Below are 23783 nucleotides of genomic sequence, written 5' to 3'. Positions count from 1 at the left end.
CATAGTAGTGATAGGCAGAGAGTTTTTTCAGCTGCCAGGAGATGTCAGATGTTTGAAGCACACGAGAGATTCGAGCTAGCCTTTGCTGACTCTGAAGATGGAGTGAGCCACATGCAAAGAATGTGGGCAGCCTTTAGTAGCTAAGAATGACAGACAGCAAGGAAATGGGGACCTCAGTTCTACAACTGCAAGGAAGTAGATTTGGCCAAAAACCTGAATGAAATTGAAAGGGAATCTTTCCCCAGAGCTTCCAAGCAAGAGTGCAGTCTGGCCAGTACCATGATTAGGCCTTGTGAAACCCTGAATAGAGAACCCAGTCAGGCCCACCCAAATCGGACCTCCAGAACTTTGAGATAATAAATAGATGTTTTAAGTCACTCATATTTTGGTAATCTCTTACATAATAACAGAAAGCTAACAGAAAGGCACATCATAATCAAACTGCCTAAAACCAGTGATAAAAAGAAAATCTTAAAAATCAACCAGGGAAAAAAAAGGCATAATACATAGAGAGGAAGATTAAAAATGAAGGCACGCTTCTTATCAGACACAATGTAAGCAAGAAGACAAGGCAGCTACATCTATAAGTACTAGGAAAAAAATGCTCAGCCTCGAATTCCATAGCAAATGAAATATCTTTCAAGAACAAAGACAAAATGAAGATATAATTTTTCAGACATACAAAGTTGAAAGAATTTATCACCAACAGACCTGCACGACAAGAAATGAATACCAGATGGCAATCTGAATCTACCTACACAAAGGCATAAAGGTGCCAGATAGGTGCACAAGAATAAAAATTTTCCTGGTTACTATTTAGATATCCTAACTGATATCTTAAAAAGACTGTTACAGCAAAAAGAATAACAATGTATTGTGGGGTTTACAATAGATGTAGAAGGAGTCTGCATCTACATGTTTATTTGTTCATTTGTTTGTGTTGCTGGTAATAAGTGCTGAAAACTCTGACAAACAAATACAGCAGCAACTGTTATCAGAATACTCATGGTTTAATTGCAGGTGAGGCTAGGCATGGATCAAGGGAAATCACAATTTGTTAAAATGATTAGGAATTTAATTTTTGCCACACTGTTTCCTTCGTCATGAAACTTATGAAATCTTCTTTGCTAAGATCTCTATCAGTTTGAAAAAGATTATAAACTCACTTTACAGTTTTAAACTTTATATTTTGTTATCACTTCTTGACACCACCTCTTAAAAAGGCAGCAAGTGATTCAAGGTCATGGTTCTGATGAATCTCATGATGTGCTTGACACTATAATAAGCAGCCTGTGGGATGCTTCAGGAACAGGCTTTTTATTTGGGTGTATGTCCAGGTTTTAGTGACATTCTGTCCTGTTCAAATTGATCTCATAAAAAAGATTCACATTCTGAAGTATTTTTCTGGATGCTTCTTTAGCTTTCTTGCTTTCGTAATTTGATTTAATCATGTGTCAATAAACTCTTCAGCTTTAGAATCCCCTCAGGCTCAGAGAACAAAGTAAAACCAAAGCAAAAAAATAACATTTTTTATACATATTCTACTTCCGTTTTCCCAAACTCTAAGTCTTGAGATAACTGCAAACGTCAATAATTATGACTGGTTTCTTTAGTTTCTATCAATTAATTGGAAATTACCCCATGTCTTCATAGAGTGACTATGTATTTAGAATGAAAGAATAGCTGAGGAGCATAAATGAACCCAGGAGTAACTTATTTAATAATCATAATTTCCAAAGAAACAATGTCTTTTCATTTTATCCATACTCTGATATCACAGTGTTGGTTTACATTTATCATTTTAAGCTAACATTTTATCTAAAATGTTTTAAGTACTCAACACTCAAAAGTATTTTACATATATAATTCATTTAATCACCACAATAAAACTATAAGGTAGATATTATCACCCCAATTTTACAAGTGAAACACTAGATCTGAGAGAGTAACTTGCCCCAAGTCTTGCAGCTACAATGTGGGGAACCAAGATTCAAGCTCAGTCAGCCTGGATTCACAGGCCCCGCTCTTCACCAACATGCTATGCTGCCTCCTGGACTTAACTTGCACACTGTTCTCCTTTTCTCCTATTTCTCATCTTATTAAATGACACTAGCGCTCACCCATGGTGCCCCGGATGTCATTCCCGTTTCTTCTCTCTGCTTCATCTCCTGTCACTTAGCTAGTCATCAGAGGTTATATATACTAACAGCTAGACTATTCTCCTCTGTACCACCCTCTACAGGCTCCACTTGCCTCATTCAGGCACACAGCATTTTCTACCTTGAACTATTGCAGCAGTTCAACTCTCAACCATCAGTTTTTGGGTTTTTTTTATTGCAACTAGAATCATCTCTGTAAGTGAAAAAGCCTGATTATTTACTTTAATTTTTAAGAAGTATCATTTTCCACAATATTGAATCTAAACCTACTATGGTTTTCAAAGCCCTTCATGTGCACTATTAAATCCCTTTTTACACTCACTTGCTGCCACTCTCCACGTGTAGCTTACATGCTGATAATTACTGAAATATTTGTTTACCATAAGGTCACAAACTGTTTCATGGAGCATCCTTTGCCTAAGATACACTCCCACCCACTTTGTCTATCTGGCAAAATCCTATGCCCTCATTCACCTCCATGAAGGCTTCTTCTGTGACCTCGTTAATCTGCCTTCTCTGTGCTGCCATAGAAATGTGTACAACATACCCCTACTTTATTAGTTACTTCCATGGAAATGGTGTGGGGTAGGTACACTAATGGTGTAACTTAAGAGCAGAGATAATACCCTACTCATCATTTCCCCCAGAATCTAGCCTGTAAGCATGGGATTCAATAATCTGGGGCCACAGAAAACCTCAAATTCTCTATATTCAGATTTTATAGGACTCCACTTTCATAACTCCTCAAATGAAACAATACATGCATCTTTTATATTACCTTTCCAAACTAAATAGTAAATTGGGGTCAGTATTCCAACTTTGCTGAATAACACTCTATTGGCTATTTAAAAAATATAACTCCCAACTGTGGAAACAGACAGCAGTCAACTTATTTAATATCAACAAAAAAGCAAACCTCACTCTTTTACTAAAATATCAAAGACATAGTTTTGTCTGCTTAGCACCTTCTCATTTTCCTTTCTAAGGAAAGCCTCCTCTTTCCTTTGGGAAACTCCTCCTTGACTCCTGATGGCTCACAGGGAGCTGAGGAAGAAACACAGGTGAGCAGGCATGGTCAATAAGAATCATACAATCCCACCACAGGGAAAGTGGTTCAGAAATGAACTGGTAAGGGAGGGAATACGGGGATATGTGTATAAAAACAGATGATTGAACTTGGTGTACCCCCCAAAAAATAATAAATAAATAAATAAAATTAAAAAAAAAAAAAGAAATAGACAGTATACATAAGTAACTTTGTCTCTGCAACAACAAAAAAAAAAGAAATGAACTGGTGACTCAAGTCAGGAAGATCAGAGTTCACCCCAGGAGTTTTTTGTGGGGAAGAGCCTCTTGCTTTCAGAATTAGGGGAGGGGGAAGCAGATATGCTTGGGGTTGCTGTTTTACGTCCTTCCCTGATTGCACGGAGAACGTGTATCTGGAAATTGGGATGAAAAGAACCAGAGAAATAAAAGAAAGTGGAGACAGGGTAAAAGAGAGGGAGGAGGGGATAAGGGGGAAAGGAAAGACAAAAGAGAAGGAAATAAAAGAAAGAGAGAAATAGAAAGACTGAGAAAGAGAAAGAGATGAAGACAGAGAAAAAGATCTGATGACATCATGTGAACCTACATATCCATCTGGGCACACAGGCAGCTTTATTCCCAGACATTCTGGTTAGAAAAGCCAACATTCTGTCGTCATCGCTAAAACTTGCTTTGAGTTTCATTCTTCTAATTTCCAACTGAGTCCCAATACAGAAACCCATCTAATTTTTTTTTTAGATTATTCCCTCTCCAAGAAAGTATAAAACGCATTTAACAGCATTAACAGCAATTTTGCACATCATTTTAGAATTTTAAAATTCTCCTTATCTTTTTAATCAAATTACAGAAGTAATTTAGGAAGACATGACAAATTTATCTGATGTGACATTCAGTCAGTGAGAGGACATAAAAGCATTTTATCTATAGTTCCATAGGACTGTCAAGAATAGCATGCAATTACGATCTCAGTGAAAAGAGAAAGATACAATCTTCAAGAGCAGTTTTCCTGACACAGAAAGATTCTGCCTTGTATAAAAAAGATCCAAACCAACAAAAGCATCTACGTAAACTAACATTCTGTTAACATCTATATTTTCTCCTGAGCTCTATATTAATATCCATAGTAACAAAATCTGGTGGGATCATTATCTGCACTGCTAAGATACCTTATACTTATAATGACACATTGCATTTCAATGCATTAGTCCCCAATCATTGCCCCTCATGAAAGTGCAAATTAAACCACAATGAGAACTCTCTACACACTATCAGAATGGTTAAAATAAAAATATAAATAATATATAAAAATATGAATTAAAATGACTAAAATTAAAATTAAAAATAGTGATAACACCAAATGCTGGCAAATATGTGGAGAAACTAGATCACACTGGATTGCTGGTGGGTGTATAAAATGCAACTTTAGAAAAAATTTGTGGTAGTTTCTCAGAAAACTAAACACACAACTACAATATGACCAAGTGATTGCACTCTTGGGCATTTATCTCAGAGAAACAAAAACTTACGTTCGCACAAAATCCTATACACCAATGTCTAGAGCAGCTTTATCCATGTTATGGATGCAATTATGTCCCCCCAAGTGTCATAAATTAAAGCCCTAATTCCCAAAGTGAGCATATTTGGAGACAGGACCTATAGGGAAGTAATTAAGGTTAAATGAGGTCATCTGAATGAGGTCCTAATCCAATAGGGCTGGTGTCCTTATAAGAAGTGGAAAGGACACCAGAAGTCTCTCTGTAAAGACACACAGAGAAGAAGCCATGTGAGACCCTGGGGACACAGAGAGAAAACACCTGGCTACAATCCAGGAAAAGAATTCTCACCAGAAAACAAACCTGTTGGCACCTTGATCTGGGACTTCCAGCCTCCAGGATTGTGAAAAAATAAATGTCTGCTGTTTAAGCCACCCAGTCTGTGGTTATGGCAGCCCAAACAGATTCATAACATTCATATTAGCCCAAAACTGTAAACAACAATGTCCTTCACCAGGTGAATAGCTACACTGTGGGCATCCATATCACGTGTGGTGGGGAGAATAATGATCCCCAATGACGTCCATGTCCTAATCCATGGAGTCTATAAGTGTATTTGGTTACATGGCAAAGTGAGAGTAAGGCTGCCTGGGACTCCCCTGGTGGTCCAGTGGTTAAGAACCCGCCTTCCAACGCAGGGGATGCGGGTTAGATCCCTGGTCGGGGAACCAAGATCCCACGTGCCGTGGGGCAACTAAGCCCATGTGCTGCAACCACTGAGCCTGTGCTCTCTAGAGCCCGCACACCACAACTAGAGAGAAGACCGTAGGCCACAATGAGGAGGTGCGCACACCAACGAAAGATCCTACATGCCGCAGCGAAGATCCCCCGTGCCGCAACCAAGACCGGACGCAGCCAAATAAATAAAACAAAGAAATTTAAAAAAAAATAGACATTAAGGCTGCAGATGGAATTAACCCATTCATATAATCTAAATTCAAATGGACAAAGTATTTGTTTGGAAATAAGTACGAAAGAAAACTAAGAAGCCTGGTTCATTCATTACATAGACAATGAATGTCAATGACGCTTTTACATGAAAAAATGTTAATATTTAATATATAAAACTAAATAAATCTTCATGATGATAATCCTTACAATGATTGGTAAGGTTTAAAAAGAATTATATATATAATTATTTAATTCTAGAGGTTCTCAGCACTGGCTGCATTTCAGAATCACCTATAGAGCTCTAAAAATCATCTTCAAAATATAGATAGGTGGGACCCTCCCAAGAGATTATGATTTAACACGGACGAAGGCATTTGGATTTTGAAAAAGTTCTACAGGTAATTCTGATACACAGGATGAAACCCACTAACATAAGATTTAATTACAATTTTAGTCTACTATAAAAACTTATTGTAGGAAACAACTTAAAATTGTAACAATAAGGAATTGGTTTAAAAGTAATAAAGACATAAAATGCAATACTGCATAGTGATTTAAAATGATGCTGTAGAAATATCTTTTGACATAGAAGGATGTATATAAGTATATATACAAACACAGAGAGAATAATATATATGATATAATATAATCCTATTTTTATAGAAACAAAACACATGCACACGTGTGTAGAGAATGGAGTCGATTCTGGTTGGCTGTTGTTAGTCTTTAAGCTGCTCCTTTTGCTTGCCTACATTACTTGATATTTCTGAAAGACTTCGTATGACTTCTATATATAGAAATAAAGCAACTTCATTTTGGTGATGAAAAGGTTAACCTTAAATAATATATATACTTTAAACTAAGTGAAGAAATATTTTATTTTGAGATAAAGCAAATATGGCAAAATTTTAATGGGAATTGCGACAAAAGGTATAAGGATAATACTATTCATGCATCTTTTCCATAGGTTTGAAATTATTCAAAATGTAAAAGCTGAGGGAAAGTTAATTAAATAGTTCAGAATTTGGCCCTGTCCCAAATAATATTCTATTTTATTACAGGTTGACCATTTGATACGTCAAATACATGAATCCTTTAAAACAGTTTGTCAGCTTACAGAAGTTAAACCAAATATTAGCTAAAATAACCAAAATAAACATATAATTATAGAAATACATACACAAAATACACGTAAATATGTTCAATGTATAAAGAAATATATGTATATGTGTTTTTTAAAATTTAAACTCCCCTAACTGTATATACCTCATTAGTAATCAACTGCATGTATCTCTTTACTATATTAACCAACTAACTTTTAAAAATATTTTTCCAATATAAATGCATTCAAAATCATACCAAGCATCAGAAACACCAATTTTATAAAATAATAATCTTACTTCATCTAAGTCTTGGATATAAACTGGTTTTTCCTCAAATCCAACTGGCATTGGTTCACTATAAGGAATCTTTACTTCTTCATACATCTTGTTGTTCTCCCTTTGGATTCCTTCTGGTAAAATCATCTATAAACATCAAAAATTAAAATCCAATAATAATACAAAATAGAACAATTGCTCTGGTAAAGATTCTTTAATTAAAGAGAGAAAAAAAGAACACTACTGGTTTTAGGACACAGCGCTGGTAAATACATTTAGCTAATCTAAAGGAAAACAAGAAAAAACAAAACAAAAACAAAAAACCACATAAACACACAAGCATTCATGAATCAGATATCTCATGTAATACATGAACCATATTATGTTGATGGATTTTAAGTGCACATTAATTAGATGGTATTCCTGAAGACAAATGTAGTCATACAGCCAGGGAAAATGTGCAATACACAGTGTAAAGTTTAGTCAAAAAGTAATGCAACTGCTAAAATTCAAAAACACACGTTGCATAAATAATGAAAGGGAGGAGAACAAATATGTTTTGAATACCTACTATGTGCTAAGAAGTTTACATAACTTCACACCATCTCATTTTCTCCAATATTTAAAAATATAATTTAGCATAGTATAGTCAGCTAGTACTATAGTCACAAAAGACACAGGGAAAATCTGTGTCATTTCCTCAAAATAGACATATTATCCAAAAGGCATCAGATGACATACCTTTGCACCAGCAATGAAGGCTGATGTTCTCATGGCTTCAGCCTGGGAATCATAAACATGGGGATAACGTATTTTTTCAACATCCATGTCTCTCTGCCTGCTCAGAATTGGAACGGTTCTAGCATTCATAAGTGCCTGTTCTCTGTAAATACAAAAATAATCGATCAAGTCTGTAATTTTTATCTTGCAAAGGAAAGCATATACTAAAACAAAGTCACTATAACTATTTCATGTACCCTTCCATTAAAAAAGAAATTAAACTACACAAAGGAAGCTATCAGCAATCCTGAAATTTTCTATGTAACCATATAAGCATCAAGTTTCAGATACTATTTTTAGATAATATCTGATAAATCTGACTTAGAGTTCTTTATTTACAATTTTCTTTGTCACAATCCAAAGATGTTTAACAAAGTATAAATTCCTTTTATAAATGGGTTTCAATATTTGAACACCATATATAATAACGCCTTTATTTCATTTTCTTACTTTCTACTTCTTAATAACAACATGGGAAAAAGTATTCATTAAGACAGGAAAGAACAAAGTCTCAAAATAAATTTGTGTACACTTCATAAAGCTTAACCTAGTGGTGTATACACAGCACCTAAATCTCTCATCTACGTGGATGCAACCAAGAATATTCTAATTAAGCATATCATTGCTTTCTTATCCCAGAAAATTAGGTTTTCAAATGACAAAATTCTATTCTTGTAAGAAAACGTGACTAGAAGTAAGAATCATCTCAGTTGTTAAAACTAAACTAAAAAATAATAATGATACATAAAAGTAGCAATTACAACACAAGCATTTTTCAGCCTCTGGCTTTTACTACCTGTGTATTCGCAATTCCTTAGGATCAAAGCACAGGAGTCCTTCTGCAATTTCTCCATCCTCTCCAGCCTTTTTTTCTCGTCTGGCAATTCTTTTTTCTTCCCGGCGATACTGTTTCATTAACTGCTTCTCTTGTTCAGACTGAATAGTGACTTGACAACCATAATTAGGTTTAGCATTTTCTCCTAAAATTTTTTTGCAATTGTCTGTGAAGCAAATTTAAGATCATATTTTACAAGTTTAACCTTTATGAAAACCATTGCTTTCCTCCTCACCAAAACATAAGACAGCACAATGCTCTAAGAATTCATTTTTTTTAAATTGGCACATTCAATTATATGTTTTAAGGAGAGTTTTCCTAAATCACAATTTCTAAATGATATAATATAGTGGCTTAGGAAAAGTCAGCAGATATTTTCTTCCTACAGACTAAATAGTTTGTTATAAATTCTTAGATACAACATTAGGAACCTAAAAATCCTATTTCATAATTTTGAAATAATCTGTTTATATAATTTCAATAAATATTTTTCAATACTAATTAGAATTTCCTGCTGACATAATAATAAAATATATCTTTACATATAAGATATAACTTTTTCCTATGTTATAGGCCTTACTCTGTTAAATTGTGTCACTACTAATTTATACGTGAAATAAAATAAAAATAAAACACAGCTCAGAATATATTTAGAAGATGACTAAAGCAAATAAAGAAAGAGTATGATCCACCTTTTCATGGAAATGCAGGTTTTTTTAACCATTTAAAGCTGAAGTATAGTTAATTTATAATGTGTTAATTTCAGATGTACAGCAAAGTGACCCAGCTATATATACACACATATATATATATTCAGCTATATGTATATATTCTTTTTCAGATCTTTTCCATTACAGGTTATTACAAGATATTGAATACAATTCCCTGTGCTGTGCAGTAGGTTCTGTTGTTTATCTATTTTATATAGAGTAGTGTGTATCTGTTAATCCCAAACTGCTAATTTATCTCCCTTTCCCATCCCCTTTGGTAAACATAAGTTTGTTTCTACGTCTGTGAGACTACTTCTGTTTTGTAAATAAATTCATTTGTATCCTTTTTTAAGATTCCACATATAAGTGATATCATATGATATTTGTTTTTCTGTCTGACTTACTTCACTTAATACGATATGATAATCTCTAGGTCTATCCAGGTTGATGTAAATGGCATTATATCATTCTTTTCTATGGCAGAGTAATATTCCATTGTATACATATGCCACATCTTCTTTATCTATTCATTTGCCAATGGACACTTAGGTTGCTTACATATCTTGGATATTGTAAATAGCGCTGCTATGAACACTGGGGTGCATGTATCTTTTCAAATTAGAGTTTTCCCCAGCTATATGCTCAGTAGTGGGACTGCAGGATCATATGGTAAATCTATTTTTAGTTTGGTTTTTCTTTTCTTTTCCTTTTTTGTTTTTGGCCACACCATACAGCTTGCAGGATTTAGTTCCCTGACCAGGGATCAAACCCGTGCCCCCTGCAGTGGAAGCGTGGAGTCCTAACCACCAGACCGCCAGGGAATTCCTTACTTTTATTTTTTTAAAGAACCTTCATACTGTACTCCAGAGTGGCTGCACCAATTTATATTCCCACCAACAGTGTATGAGGGTTCCCTTTTCTCCACACCCTTTCCAGCATTTATTATTTGCAGACTTTTTAATGATGGACATTCTGACTGGTGTGAGGTGATACCTCATCGTAGTTTTGATTCGGGAAATACAGCTTTTTTTTAAATGGAAGAAGTCTAGAACCACTAAGAGGAATCAGGTCAATCAAAGCTCAGTGTTTACAAGGCACAATTTAAACCTACAGTTGGTCAACTTAATATTCAGGAAAAATTTTCTTCCAACAGGATTACCTTCTGTGCTAAATTAAATCTTTCTATGTAGTAGTATCTTGGCTCACTGCAGCCCTAAAGGAAGTGATAGGGATGTCACTGAAAGCAATCCAAGTCAACACACAGTTACTGTATGAAGGACCTACTAGGTCCCAGGCACTGCCGCTAGGTTAGGAAGGCAATGAAGAACGGAATTGGTCCACACTCTGAAGGAGCACAGTGCGAGTTATTTTATCAAGTTCAAAGATCCAATACAGAACAAGGAAGGAATTAAGCATAGCATCAAGAGGGGGAAATTAGCTTTCTAATTCATTCTAAGTCAAATCTTCACAATTCTCAGACATTTGTCATTATCTCATTATATGATTTTGAATAAGTCATTTTAACTCTCAATCACATGAAATAACCCCTCTGTATAATGGCTCTATAAGTCTCAAAAAAGTTAACTGAGAAATAAAGATTTATCACATCTCAAAATTATGAAATAAGATATAATCCCATCAATATCAGAACTACATTTTATAGCTCAAAAGTATGTTTCTAAGTCAGTCATATATTTTACTTTGCAAGTAAATCTTATACACCTATTATAACAATTGAATTTATAACCAACTAACTCTCAGTGTTAGAGAAAGAATACTGACAGTTTTCAAATGTACTCTGAACTATGAAAAAAATTAACCTGTTTGCAAATTCACATATTCAACAACAGAGATATTAAGCAGAACTTTTAAAATGTGAATAATGCCATTACAAAAATGTACTTATTACTGTCAATGAATGTTAAAGATTTTGTACATGAAACTAAATACTTAGGGTGACATATTTATGTTTTATGCTAACGTCATTAACATTTTAAACAAATGTGACAGTAACAAAATACTACTGGACACATTTTGTGATCACCAAAGTAAGGAAATTAAAATTTTACAAAGAAAATATGTCTACCTCATTGATAGCTTTATAAGGCCTCAATGACAATATACTGAAATCCCATAAGATTGAACATAATAGGTGATTTTAAAAATCAAGTTATGAAGCACAAATGCTTACGTGCATGATCCTCCTTGATGGGTTCAGCTAACTGTAGACACTGACATGCAGAAATGAAATGAAGAAGCTTAACAGCAATTCTAACACAAAATTTTACTGAAGAACATGTAGAGCTTGTACCCTTTTAAAATGTAATTACGACAGTAAAAGTCTTGTGTAACTACTCAAAACACTGTCACTTGACAGCATGAGCTAACTTAATTTTTATTTTCTGATACACCCCCTGCTAAACATTCTCCACAACAGCCCTCAAAACAGAATTTAATTTATAACTCTCCTCAATTTAGCAGTGAGTACACTATACCCACCCACTTGTCACCTACCTTACATTTTTTGCTTATAAGAACAGAGATAAAGTAGGGTGGATGTATAAATATCTGGATAAAAAGATTCAAAGAAAATCAATATGAAAGCTAGAAAATGCTAAATGGCAAGAAGCTATTGGTCTCTAAGACCATGATTTTTGTGGAACAGAGAAAGGATAGGATGTAGTTGTCTTACGAAGGTAGCTTAATAAAGAATACAAATAAATTTGGTAGTTTAAAGAGAATTTTGAAGGATCATTAACATAAAATTATATCAAGATATGAATGGATGAGAACAGTGATAAAGTAACTCTTTTCTTCAAGAATATTTTCTTCTCCCTCCCAAAAAATTTAAGGAAAATCATTTTTACTGCATATACACAAAAAGCCTCTATTAAAAAAAAAAAAAGCTCATTATCCACTTCTTTTACCACAGTCCTTAGAAGAAGTTGGTCTATTTGTTTAAATGCCCCAAATTTTCTATGGTATAATTATTATTCTTCAATAGTAGCAACATTAATAACAATCTAGCATAGACTAAAAGAGTAAAGCTGACTGAGAAGAGTAGAAAATATTTCAGGGCATACTGATGATTCAAAACTTTAATAATTCACATTTGATATTTGGTTTTAGGTTAAAAAGTGTTACTTCTTAAAAGTTATCTTAGAATAAAATCTGTGTATAAATGTTATACAAAAATGGACATAATGAAACTACAAAACAAAATTAACTCATCTACAGCTTTCTTAAAAAAATATGTGAAGATGAACTCATTGTCAACTTTTTGCTAATAAATTAACACTAATAAAGGGTGTAATCAGTAAGCATCAGTACTTAAAAGGCTGACAAAATGAACACCAAGTTCTCAGAAATTACATTGCAAGACTAGATATTTAAATTTATTCCTTTGTTTCTGGCAGATCCCCATTTTAAACACTACTAAATTCTGCTGGCTTACTGCAGTGTCGGATTAAGCACTGTTCAAAGGTGAGAGTCCTCTTAAAACAAGGTAGTTTATAAGTGTCCAATATACTTAAAGAACCAAGAGACTCGCAGAAAGACAAAGTGGCTAAATTCCAATCTTCAAAGTTTCTAGAAATCTCAAAGCAACTATCAGTAATCAAAGTGTAGGATAAAAAAAACCCATAAGAAATTTTGAATTTAAATAAAGACTGTTTTTATAATTTCCTTTCAACGCCACACTCATAAATGTAAGGAAAAGGTGACATCACTTAAAAAAAAAAAAGAAGGGTAAATGTTGACGAGTTTGAAGAAGGATGTGTAATTTCTCATGCTCTTGAACCATTTATGTGTAATTTCTCATGCTCTTGAACCATTTAAAACGTCAAAACTCTTTATAAAGCTGGCAAAGAAATCTGAGTAAAGGTAAGAAACTCGTTTTCCTACTTACCACCTAAAACCTGAGTTTGGCATCAGTTGTCTCAGGCTTTCTTTCTTTTTTTAAATAATTTTAGCTTCCTTGACAACTCTAATTCTTCTGGGGTTTTCAATTATATGTAACACATGACTATATAAATGTTCAACTTGCTGGGTGTGATAAGTGTATTGCAGGAAGTAGGAGACTTGTATGCTGAAGATTTTATAGCTGAAATATTATGATGTCTGCAACTACTAGTCATTGTTCAGCAAAAATTTTAAATATAGGTGTGCGTGTGTGTGCGCGCGCAGAGAATGATAATGGGAAGGGAATGAAAGCAAAATGTTAATGATGGTGAACCTATATGAAGAGTACGTGAGTATTCATTACACTATCCTTGCACCATTACTAAGGTTTGAAAGTTTTCAAAATAAAAAAATGTTATAAGTTATAACTCTACTTGACCCACTGTAAACACTATTTGTATTTGCTTTAAAATCTTGTCTATCCAAATCTTCAGCCATACCTACACATACATAGAACCTCTGACATAACACCCTGTTTAGGGCATTGATGTTTGTTTCATAATCTGCCATATCTAAAATCTACTTCAGAGAATGGTATCAGTAAGTTATATAACCAGCTAAAGAATATTAAAAGTATAATTGTATTAAAATGATTGTCAACCAATGAATTTTTCCTTTAAAGTAAAATTATCACTGAACACTTTCTTACCTTGAAGAGCCTGCAACTTATGATCATTTGAAGAATTAAGAAATCTGTCCACAATTGTAATTCTGTTCTGGAGGAGTTTCTCAATAAGTTCAAGTCCATCAGGTCCCAGCAGTTCAAACAGCTTATAAAGAGGAGGAAAATCAAAACAACCTGTTACCTCAAAATAACTTTTTCAAGTTATTAACACCCCATTCATCACAGCTATGAAGCTAAATTAACACAGAAGAACCTAAAAGTACTTAGAAAAGTATTATAAAAAAATAATAACTTAGGAAAGAAAAATAACTCTTTACATTGCTAAGGAGCTTTTGGCTTTATAAAGCTATTTGCAATCACATAATTAAAGAGCACAATCCAATTGTTAAAATAATTATGATTTACACATAAAACTCTAAATATAGCCAAGTGAAATTCTAAAATTAATTTGCTTTTTAACATATCATTCTGGTTTTCCCAAATAGAGTGCAGAGTACCTTTTTTCTTACAACTTACTACATAAGAGCTATCATTTTAGAGTTAAAAAACCATTAGAATGTTCTAATAAATCATGACATGCCAAATTTTTAGTGCTTAAAAAAATCAATTGTATTATTTTTGTATTATTATTTTATTAATGGTAATTAAAAAGTAATTTTTAATGTTTATTATATGTGAAATCTGAGACACAGTACTTACTGCAAGTGCTTCATTGTAACTTTTTATAAGTTTTTATGTACATCCTACTCTCCTATGCAGAGTGATTGCCAAAGATTAAGTTGATTCCAGAGTCAGAGAACAATTTTAGGATTAAGAGAATTTCAATTACATAAATGTATAAAATAACTGTTCCAGAAAGCCTTTAGATTTCCTCAAATATGGTTTGGGGGTACATATATTTTTCCTATCCAGAAATGTTATACTTTAATTTTACATGTGAAGATTTTATATTAAACAAATTCTGTTTTTAGAGAATCCACACAAATAAAAACATCATTAAAAGTAGGAATTTAGGGCTTCTTAGGTGGCGCAGTGGTTGAGAATTCTCCTGCCAATGCAGGGCACACGGGTTCGATCCCTGGTCCGGGAAGATCCCACATGGCGCGGAGCCACTAAGCCCAGTGCACCACAACCATTGAGCCTGCGCTTTAGAGCCCGTGAGCCACAACTACTGAGCCCATGTGCTGCAACTACTGAAGCCCACGCGCCTAGAGCCCGTGCTCCGCAACAAGAGAAGCCACGGCAATGAGGAGCCTGTGCATCACAACGAAGAGTACCCCCACTCACCGCAACTGAAAAGAAAGCCCGTGCACAGCAGAAAAGACCCAACACAGCCAATTAAATAAATAAATAAATTTATTTTAAAAAGTAGTTATTTATATGAGTATATACGACATTAAATATTTAGTAGTTTCCTTTTGCTTTCATTTTACTGACACTAACTAAACACAAGGCCACCCATCTCACCCATCTTCCACCCTGCCCCCAAAGTGGACAGGCTTTATCCTGGGGCAAAACATCAAGGAAAATAATAGCAATCCAATCACTCTTACCCTGGCTGATAGGGCAGTGATTCCACACAAGGAGAGGCAAGCCTAGGATTCAGGTTACAGCCTATCCCTTCCAACAAGTACTCAGCTTCTAAAGCAGGGGCGTCACTCAGAGAGAAGCTTTCCACTGACCCCACTTCCAGCTCCAGATTTCTGCCTCAGAAATTTTGCCTGAAGGTAGAATTGAACCAAAACATCCCTTCCAAAGAAGCTGACCTTATCTGCAATGAAGCTGAAAACAAAGGGCTATCTCAAAAACAGCAGAGGTTGTGGTGAACTGCAATTAGGAGACAATTCACAGATTCAACAACTAAAGTGCAGGAGAGAACAGAGGGGAGAAACTGGGAAGCGCCCCCTTGGGATGAGAATAAATATCAACACTGACCTTTGGAATTATTCCTTCAAAGGGACCACAAATTTATTGGATTAGTTTGTGAAGCAGTTTATGCCCCAGGGCATCTTTGCAAACAACAGAATGGTCAGCTGGTAATCAGTAAAGGCTAACAGCTGAGTGGAATTAGGGGCAGCATAGAACAGGGTTCTGCTAACACTACCTTCATCCCAAAGTGACTATGGTTATATTCACAGGTGTGCCTCCCTGAGAAACAACATCAGAAGCTCAACACTGTGGAGTGAGGGTAGAAGGAATTGTCTGCACTAAAATAATTCAGCTGGTCACTAAACAAATAAACAAGCAAATAACAATAACAAGCCCTGGCGGTGGTAGATTAGATGAAATGGACAAATTTCTAGAAAGACACAAACTACCAAGACTAACTCAAGACAGACAACCTGAATAGATCTAAAACAAGTGATAGATTAAATTCGTAATCAAAAACCAACCACAAAGAAAAGTCCAGGTCCAGACAGCTTCGATGGTGAATTCTACAAAGCCTTTTAAACGTAAAAACCAATTCATCATAAGCACTTCCAAAAAACAAGAGGAAACAATATTTCACAACTCACTTTATGAAGTCAATATTACTCTGACCCCACAACCAGACACATACATCATAAGAAAATTACAGACCAGTATTTCTTAGGAATATGGACACAAAAATCCTCAGTGAAATACAAGCAAAACAGATCAAATCCAACAATTTATAAAAAGAATTATACATCATGACAATGTGAGATTTATGTCAGGAATATCAGATTAGTTCAACATAAGAAAATCAATTTATATATTATAGCAATAGAAGAAAAAGCAAAAATCACAAGATCAGCTCAACAGATGCAGAAAAACCATTTGATAAAACCCAGCATTCTTTCATGATAAAAACACTCAACAAGCTAGGACTAGAAAGGAACTTCTATAACCTGATAAAGGGCATCTATGAAAATCCCACAGTTAACATCATACTTAATGGTGAAACACTGGATTACTTTCCCACTAAGAACAGAAAAGACAAAAAAGTGTGCATTTGTAACTTCTATTGAGCACTGTACTGGAGGTTCAAGTCAGGACAATTAGGTAAGAAAAAGAAATAAAAAGCATCCAGATTGAAGAGGTAAAACTATTTCTGTTTGTAGATCACTATGATCTTCTACGTGGAAAATACTAAAGCATGTACTAAAATACTATTAGAACTAATAAATAAGTAAAGTTTTCAAAAAGCACGCCAAGACCATGTAGTAAAGATAAGTCTTTTCAATAAATGATGGGACAAATGGCTAGCCACATGAAATAAATTGAAGTTGGACCCTTATACCATATACAAAAATTAAACTGAAATGAATCAGTGATCTACATTTAACATGTAAACTTATAAAACTCTTTACAGAAGTAAATTTAATGGGCTCAGATTTGGTAAGGGATTCTTAAATATGACACCAACAGCATAAGCAACAAAAGAAAACACAGATAACTTGGACATCATCAAAATAAGAAACATCTGCTTCAAAGGACACCATCAAGAAAGTGAATAAAACAACACACAGAATGGGAGAAAATATTTGCAAATCATATATCTGCTAAAGGACTTACATCCAGAATATGTAAAGAATTCTTACCAATAATAGAAAGACAACCAATGAAAAAATGAGCAAAGGATCTGAATTTATCCAAGGAAAATATATAAATGGCCAATAATCACGTGAAAAGATGCTTAACTCCATTAGCCACCAAAGAAATGCAAAGAAGAACCACCGGAAAGACTTTTTTAAAATGGAAAATAGTAAGCATTGGCAAAGATATGGAGAAAAGTGGAATTCTTATACACTGTAGGAATACAAAGTTGTGTAGCCATTGTGAAAACCAGTTTTCTGGTTCCTCAATAAGTTAAACATAGAATTACAATATGACTCTGCAATTCCATTCCTAGGTATATACCCAAAAGAATTTAAAATATGTGTCCAAACAAAAAACTTGCACACAAATAGGGCTATTCACATAGCCAAAAGGTAGAAACAACTCACATGTCCATCAACTCATGCATGGATAAACAAAATGTGGTATATCCACACAACAGAATATTACTAAGCCATAAAAAGGAATGAAGTAGTGTACAACACAGATGAACCTTCAAAACATTTTGCTAAATGAAAGAAGCTAGTCACAAAAGGCCACATATTATGATTTCACTTATATGAAATGCCCTAAATAGAGAAATCTCTAGAGACAGAAAGTAGGCTAGTGGTTGTTTAGGCTTGAGGGTTGGGGCAAGGGGGAGGGGTGCAGTAGGGGAATAACAGCTAAAGGCTTAGGATTTCTTTTTGAGGTTCTGTAAATGCTCTAAAACTGACCACGGTAATAGTTGCACATATCTATGAATATACTAAAAAACACTGATTTATAACACTTTAAGTGGGTGAATTGTATGGTACATGAACTATATATATCAATGAAGCTATTTTTTTAAATTATGGACCAAAATGACTTAAGATATTAAAAGTAACCAATAAACTGCTTGGGGTTGAAAGATAAAGATTAAATACAATTTTCCTGATAAGCAATTTAAGTGAACATTTTGAATTGCTGTTAGAAACAAGCCCCATGCTTAAGGTAAGGGTGATATTAAAGAACAAGTAAATTCAAAAAAGATAAATGTAATATATACCTACAAAGTTACTCTGTTCCCCCATACTCCAAACAAATTGTAGTAGGAAATGCTCTCTACATACAGCATGAAATGTCTTTTATATCCTATAAACTTTCAAAGAATGTGTTAATTCTTAAATTGAGACCATTTTCTCCACAAGAATGGAATTTATATAGGGCAATCCCAATCTCCCCATTCATCCCATCCCAACCCCCTGTGCTTGCCCCCTTGGTGTCCATACGTTTGTTCTCTACATCTGTACATACAAAATAGATGACTAATAAGAAAAAAAATCAAATTGTACACTTTAAATATATGCAGTTTATTATATGTCAATTATATCTCAATAAAAAAATTTTAAAATGTGATTTATTGTGGCAGTTACCCTTACATGTATTCTCAGCTACTTGAGGTTATTTAATTTGGAATATAGTGTTGACATATGATAAATTAGAGATTCAGAAATTTTTAGTCCAACATAATTTTAGGAAACCACCAGTGTATTTGGAAGAGAACTTCTAGATAAAACATCTCTAGGTATAGAATCACAGCATTAAAAGCACATTATTTCTTAAAAATAACACACCTAAGACATAGCAACAGAGATAAGAAGGCTGTTTTGCTCTAAATAACAGGACTTCCATAACCCAAAATGAAGAATCCCCAGCAGAATTCTGAGATCAGCTGCCATAAGATTTAAAGCAATCCCAAATTACGCTTTCCCTAACATTTGCCATTTCATCTACATTGAGAGCAGGTGCAGTTCTTATTCAAGGTTTGCACTACAAACTAATTTGGCACTGAGAGTGACTGTAAAGGTACAGCTGTCTGGATCACTGCTCTATACACTGACACAAGTTCCAGAAGCTATCAAATTGAAGAAAAAGGAGGGAAAAGTTAGCTACGAGCATACAGAATCAGGCATCAACTACAGAAATTTAAAAAAAAAATGCAGCTCTCAAACAATAAAAAGGCAAGTTTTACTACTCTGGCTATAAATTAAGGATATGAGATTTAAAGGAAATAATAGGAGTAGACAGGTAATATCCTTTTCCTGGTAGATTTTGCTAAAGCCATTATTATCTAGTAAGGAACTTCTCAACAGACAAAGGTGATCAGGGGTTCTCATTGTTATAATTCCTTTTTCATTAAATTAAATTATAAAATTAACGTAGTTCTTCATTAAAGTAAAATAACTAATGGAAACAGTAAAAAAATTAACCAACAGACTACGTTCCTGAGAAGCCAAAGAAAAAGAAAAAATTTCAGAACATGTACAGACTTTAAAAAATGTTGTTTTTTAATTTTTTTTTTGGCCACACCGTGAAGCATGTGGGATCTCAGTTCCTGACCAGGGATCAAACCTGGGCCCTTTGCCATAAAAGCATGGAGTCTTAACCACTGGACCACCAGGGAAGTGCCTGTATAGGCTAACTTTAAAGCAGCATTACTTCCTTGTTTAACAGATGAATGTAGTTTGTGAATCTCTCAGGAAAGGTAATCCCCACTTTCCACTGTATTCTGTGTTGCATCATTTTTATTCCAATAGGAACAATGCTATAGTGGATGCTACATCCCCAACACAGTATCAAATGAATCACAGACATTACCTCATCATAAAAGCAAAATATAAAGTAATGAAAACCTTTAAATAATATACCATGGAAAATTATACTATAAATTTTAGGAAAACTGGTAAGAAAAAAAGTTATAATGGGCCTAAATAAGAACTATAAATCTGTTCAAGAGCTGGGCTATGCAGAGATATGCTGAGGGTTTGTGAAATCACAGAATAAACATGACACACGTGCTTGCATTATGGGTTTACTCAAAGATTTAGACGCAAAACATTATTTCCAAGTAAAAGGCAATTCTGGTCACGTTAATGTCCTGTTTGAACCCTATTTCTCAGGTTAGTCAAAAAATGTTGAACATAGTATTTAATCACTAAAACAGGCTTTCAAGAAAAAAAATTCATATTTATAAAAGGTTTGTCAGTTCCATTCTGTTTCCATCTAGTCAGTATTAAATAATTCATCAAAAGTGAAAAATGAGTCTACCTGAAGTTCCAAACAGACCTCTTTCAAAAGAGAGGCCAACCATTCTCCCTATCAAATAGTCAGTGGGCATTCCGAAAAACAGCTAATGATGAGCAGTAGGCATAATATCTTGATGTGAATGAGGTACCCTTTCAGACAACAATAGTTCAGTGGATTATGGGATTATTCTCAATATGGAGATCACCCACTAAAGTTGTTCTTTAAAGACTGGTCATGGCTCTGTCTTGTTCAAAATTTTACCAATTATACACATACAAATATAATAGAAGACATATAAGAATATATATATATACTAGAAGACATATTAAATCAAAGTTGTTAAAAGTGTTAATATAGTTCACGACAGAATCAAAATTTTAAAATTTTCTAAATAGTCTGATATAATCTGGCCAGATCTAAGGAGAAGTAATAGAGGTAAATATAAAACCCCACAATTAGGTTTAAAAAACTCATGTGTACTTGCACAAGATGGGGAAACCTTATCCCACAAATAAATTCCTATGAAAATTCCTGAAAGGGTAGGGGTTGGTTATTTACAGGCTCAATATATGTAAATAATGCAATAAAGGCTAGGGAAAAATTTAATGAAGTATTAGCAGCACTGTATCTCAAAAACCCCATTTAGTATCTCAAAATACTACACTGATTGAACCATATTTAGAGGGCTGAGTTCAATTCTAATCTATACTTTTTAAGAAGGTTACAATAAAAAACTAAAGAATAGAATATGAAAAAGAAATTAAAAATAAGATATATCTACATAAACTTATTATCTATTATCCATTCTCATCACTCCACATTGTTAAATACCTCTTACCCTTCTTGAAACATACGTTTCCTTTGATATCCTTGACACACCATTCTTTTTAAGTAATTTTATTTTATTGTTTTATTGAAGTATAGTTGATTTATGGTATTGTGCCAATCTCTGCTGTACAGCAAAGTGACTCAGTTATACACATATATACATTCTTTTTTTAATATTCTTTTCCATTATGGTTTATCGCAGGATGTGGAGTATAGTTCCCTGTGCCATACAGTAGGACCTTGTTGTTTTTCCATTCTAAATGTAATGCATCTACCAACCCCAAACTTCCAGTCCTTCTCCTCCTCCCCCTTGGCAACCATAAGTCTGTTCTCTAGACACCATTCTTTTGATATGTATCCTACCACTCTGGCTAGTACACTCCTAGCTCCTTTTCAGGCTCACTTTGACTATCACATGTTGGAGTTCCCTAAGGTTTAATTCCAGGCTTTCTCTTACTTGCACTCCATGTTCTCTCCTTAGCTGTTCACATGTAAGCCCTCAGCTCCTATTAGCAAGCACATACTGAAAACTCATAAGCTCACACATCCTTCCCAGATCTCTACTCTGAGCTTCATTTATCTAATTGCCTAGTTATCATCTTCACTTGGAGGTCTTAAGGCCTCTCACAATTACACATATGCTCAAAACTATCTCTTGGTTTTCCACCCACTTCACTCTTTTATAAGTGTTCTTTATTTCCATGAATGCCATTGCCATGCTTCTAACTACGCAAGTCAAGTCAAAAACCTAAAATGCATGCTTACCACCTGTTCACCCCAATGCACCCAACCCTACTACCCCTGTCATCCAATCCACTCTTGGGCTCTCTCGATCTCAACTACTAAACAGATGTCAAGCCTTTCTCCTTGTCTGTTTTAAGCTCCCAAACAGTTATTGCCTGTACTGCTCAAAGGGCTTGCTAAATGGTCTCTGCACATCTATCCAAAACATGCTCCAACCCACTCTCCACATAGCAACGACAGCAGGTTTTAGGAAATGTAGGTCTCATCAATGTATGCTACCTCCCCACCATCCCTTGCCAGCAAACTTCCAATCGCTCTCCATTGTTCTCAAGATGAAGTTCTGAATTGAACTGAATACAGGACCAGAACCTCAAAACATCACAAAGTGCTAAACTAAGAGTCAAAAATACTGATGTATATTCAATTACATTGCTCTGACGAGAAAGAATTTTAATATCATTAACAAATACTCTTTTTAAAGCAGCATCCTTTTTAATTCTCCATTTCTGTGTATGTTTTATAATGAGCATAAGGTATAGTGTAATTTAAAATTATACTACATATCATATACAATTTATAATTAAATAACTACATTTATATCAGGCATGCATTATCAAATGTGGTTAGAAAGTATCATCAAACAAGTTTGGAGACCAATGTTTTAAACTTATCATTCTGATATGAAAGTTTTTCACAATGTAATAGTTTTCTTCTTTGGATATATCTTATAACCAATATCTATATTTAATATAATATTTTTTCTGAAAATGTTATTATATGAATGGCATTTCTGAAAATTGTCAGCACTTTACAGAATGTAAGGAAATATAGATTGGGTACAATCCACTGATACCACTACTGCTCTTTCTTCAAAACTTCTGTGTAACTGCATTCTAAGTCAGCAACCCAGTTTTTACTTTATATTACCCCCATCAGTCAACTTAATTTAATAATTCACGAGATTTATGAATACTAGGAACACACAGTAGTTTAGGTTAGGAGAAAGTCCATCAGGGCTCAAGTCATAAGCCTGCTGCCCACTAGCTTTAGGAGGTTAGACACCTGCTCTGAGCCTCCATTTTCTCATTTGTAAAGTGGGAATAAGAGTACATACATACCCTTCACAGGCTGTCATGTGAACTAAATAATGTATGTAAATGTATTTGACACAGTGCTTTGAATATAAATAAGCAATTAACTTTAGGCATTTAGTATTACCAAAATAAATGAACCATAATCAAATAAGGGAGTAAGAAAAGTACACAAAATAATTTGTATCATGGTGAAAATAACAAAATCTAACCTTGTACACTACTTATGTCCCAGGCAAATAATTACGTGCTTTACATCTAAAGCATATATTTTCAGGCTCCATCTGAAGAAATATTCAGTGAACCTTTGCTAAATATACATAATACTGATGCACTTATCATTTAAAAGCAATCATGATAGAATAATAATTCAAAGAAAATACTTCAAAAGTATGTAATAATCAACTATCACTTGTTAGGAAATAAATGAACATATAACAAATATTAACAAAAACATCTGACATGCATATTTACTTCAGCTTTTTTTTTCAAGAAAGTGCTCATGATTGTAAATATGTGTATGCATATATTCTAACTCCAATTTCTGCTGCTAA

At 34.2% G+C, this 23783-nt stretch overlaps 1 protein-coding gene across 4 annotated transcripts in view; it reads right to left on the bottom strand.

Annotated features, from left to right (window-relative positions):
* Nucleotides 1-23783, bottom strand: part of ASCC3 (activating signal cointegrator 1 complex subunit 3) — a 330464-nt gene that overhangs the window by 255729 nt on the left and 50952 nt on the right. For all 4 annotated transcript variants that reach the window (XR_009054214.1, XR_009054215.1, XM_057737877.1 and 1 more), the window contains 4 exons: nucleotides 13961-14081; nucleotides 8603-8807; nucleotides 7768-7909; nucleotides 7048-7173 (listed from right to left, as the gene is read on the bottom strand). Coding sequence is in view for 2 of the 4 variants with exons in the window: in XM_057737877.1 (XP_057593860.1) it covers nucleotides 7048-7173; nucleotides 7768-7909; nucleotides 8603-8807; nucleotides 13961-14081 (594 nt within the window). In the remaining 2 variants the exon portion in view is untranslated. The remainder of the gene's footprint in view (nucleotides 1-7047; nucleotides 7174-7767; nucleotides 7910-8602; nucleotides 8808-13960; nucleotides 14082-23783) is intronic.

The sequence above is a fragment of the Hippopotamus amphibius genome, chromosome 6, assembly GCF_030028045.1.
Source record: "Hippopotamus amphibius kiboko isolate mHipAmp2 chromosome 6, mHipAmp2.hap2, whole genome shotgun sequence".
Classification (NCBI taxonomy): Eukaryota; Metazoa; Chordata; class Mammalia; order Artiodactyla; family Hippopotamidae; genus Hippopotamus; species Hippopotamus amphibius.
Note: the sequence above shows the minus strand (reverse complement) of the source record. Positions and strands in the feature narration are given on the sequence as shown.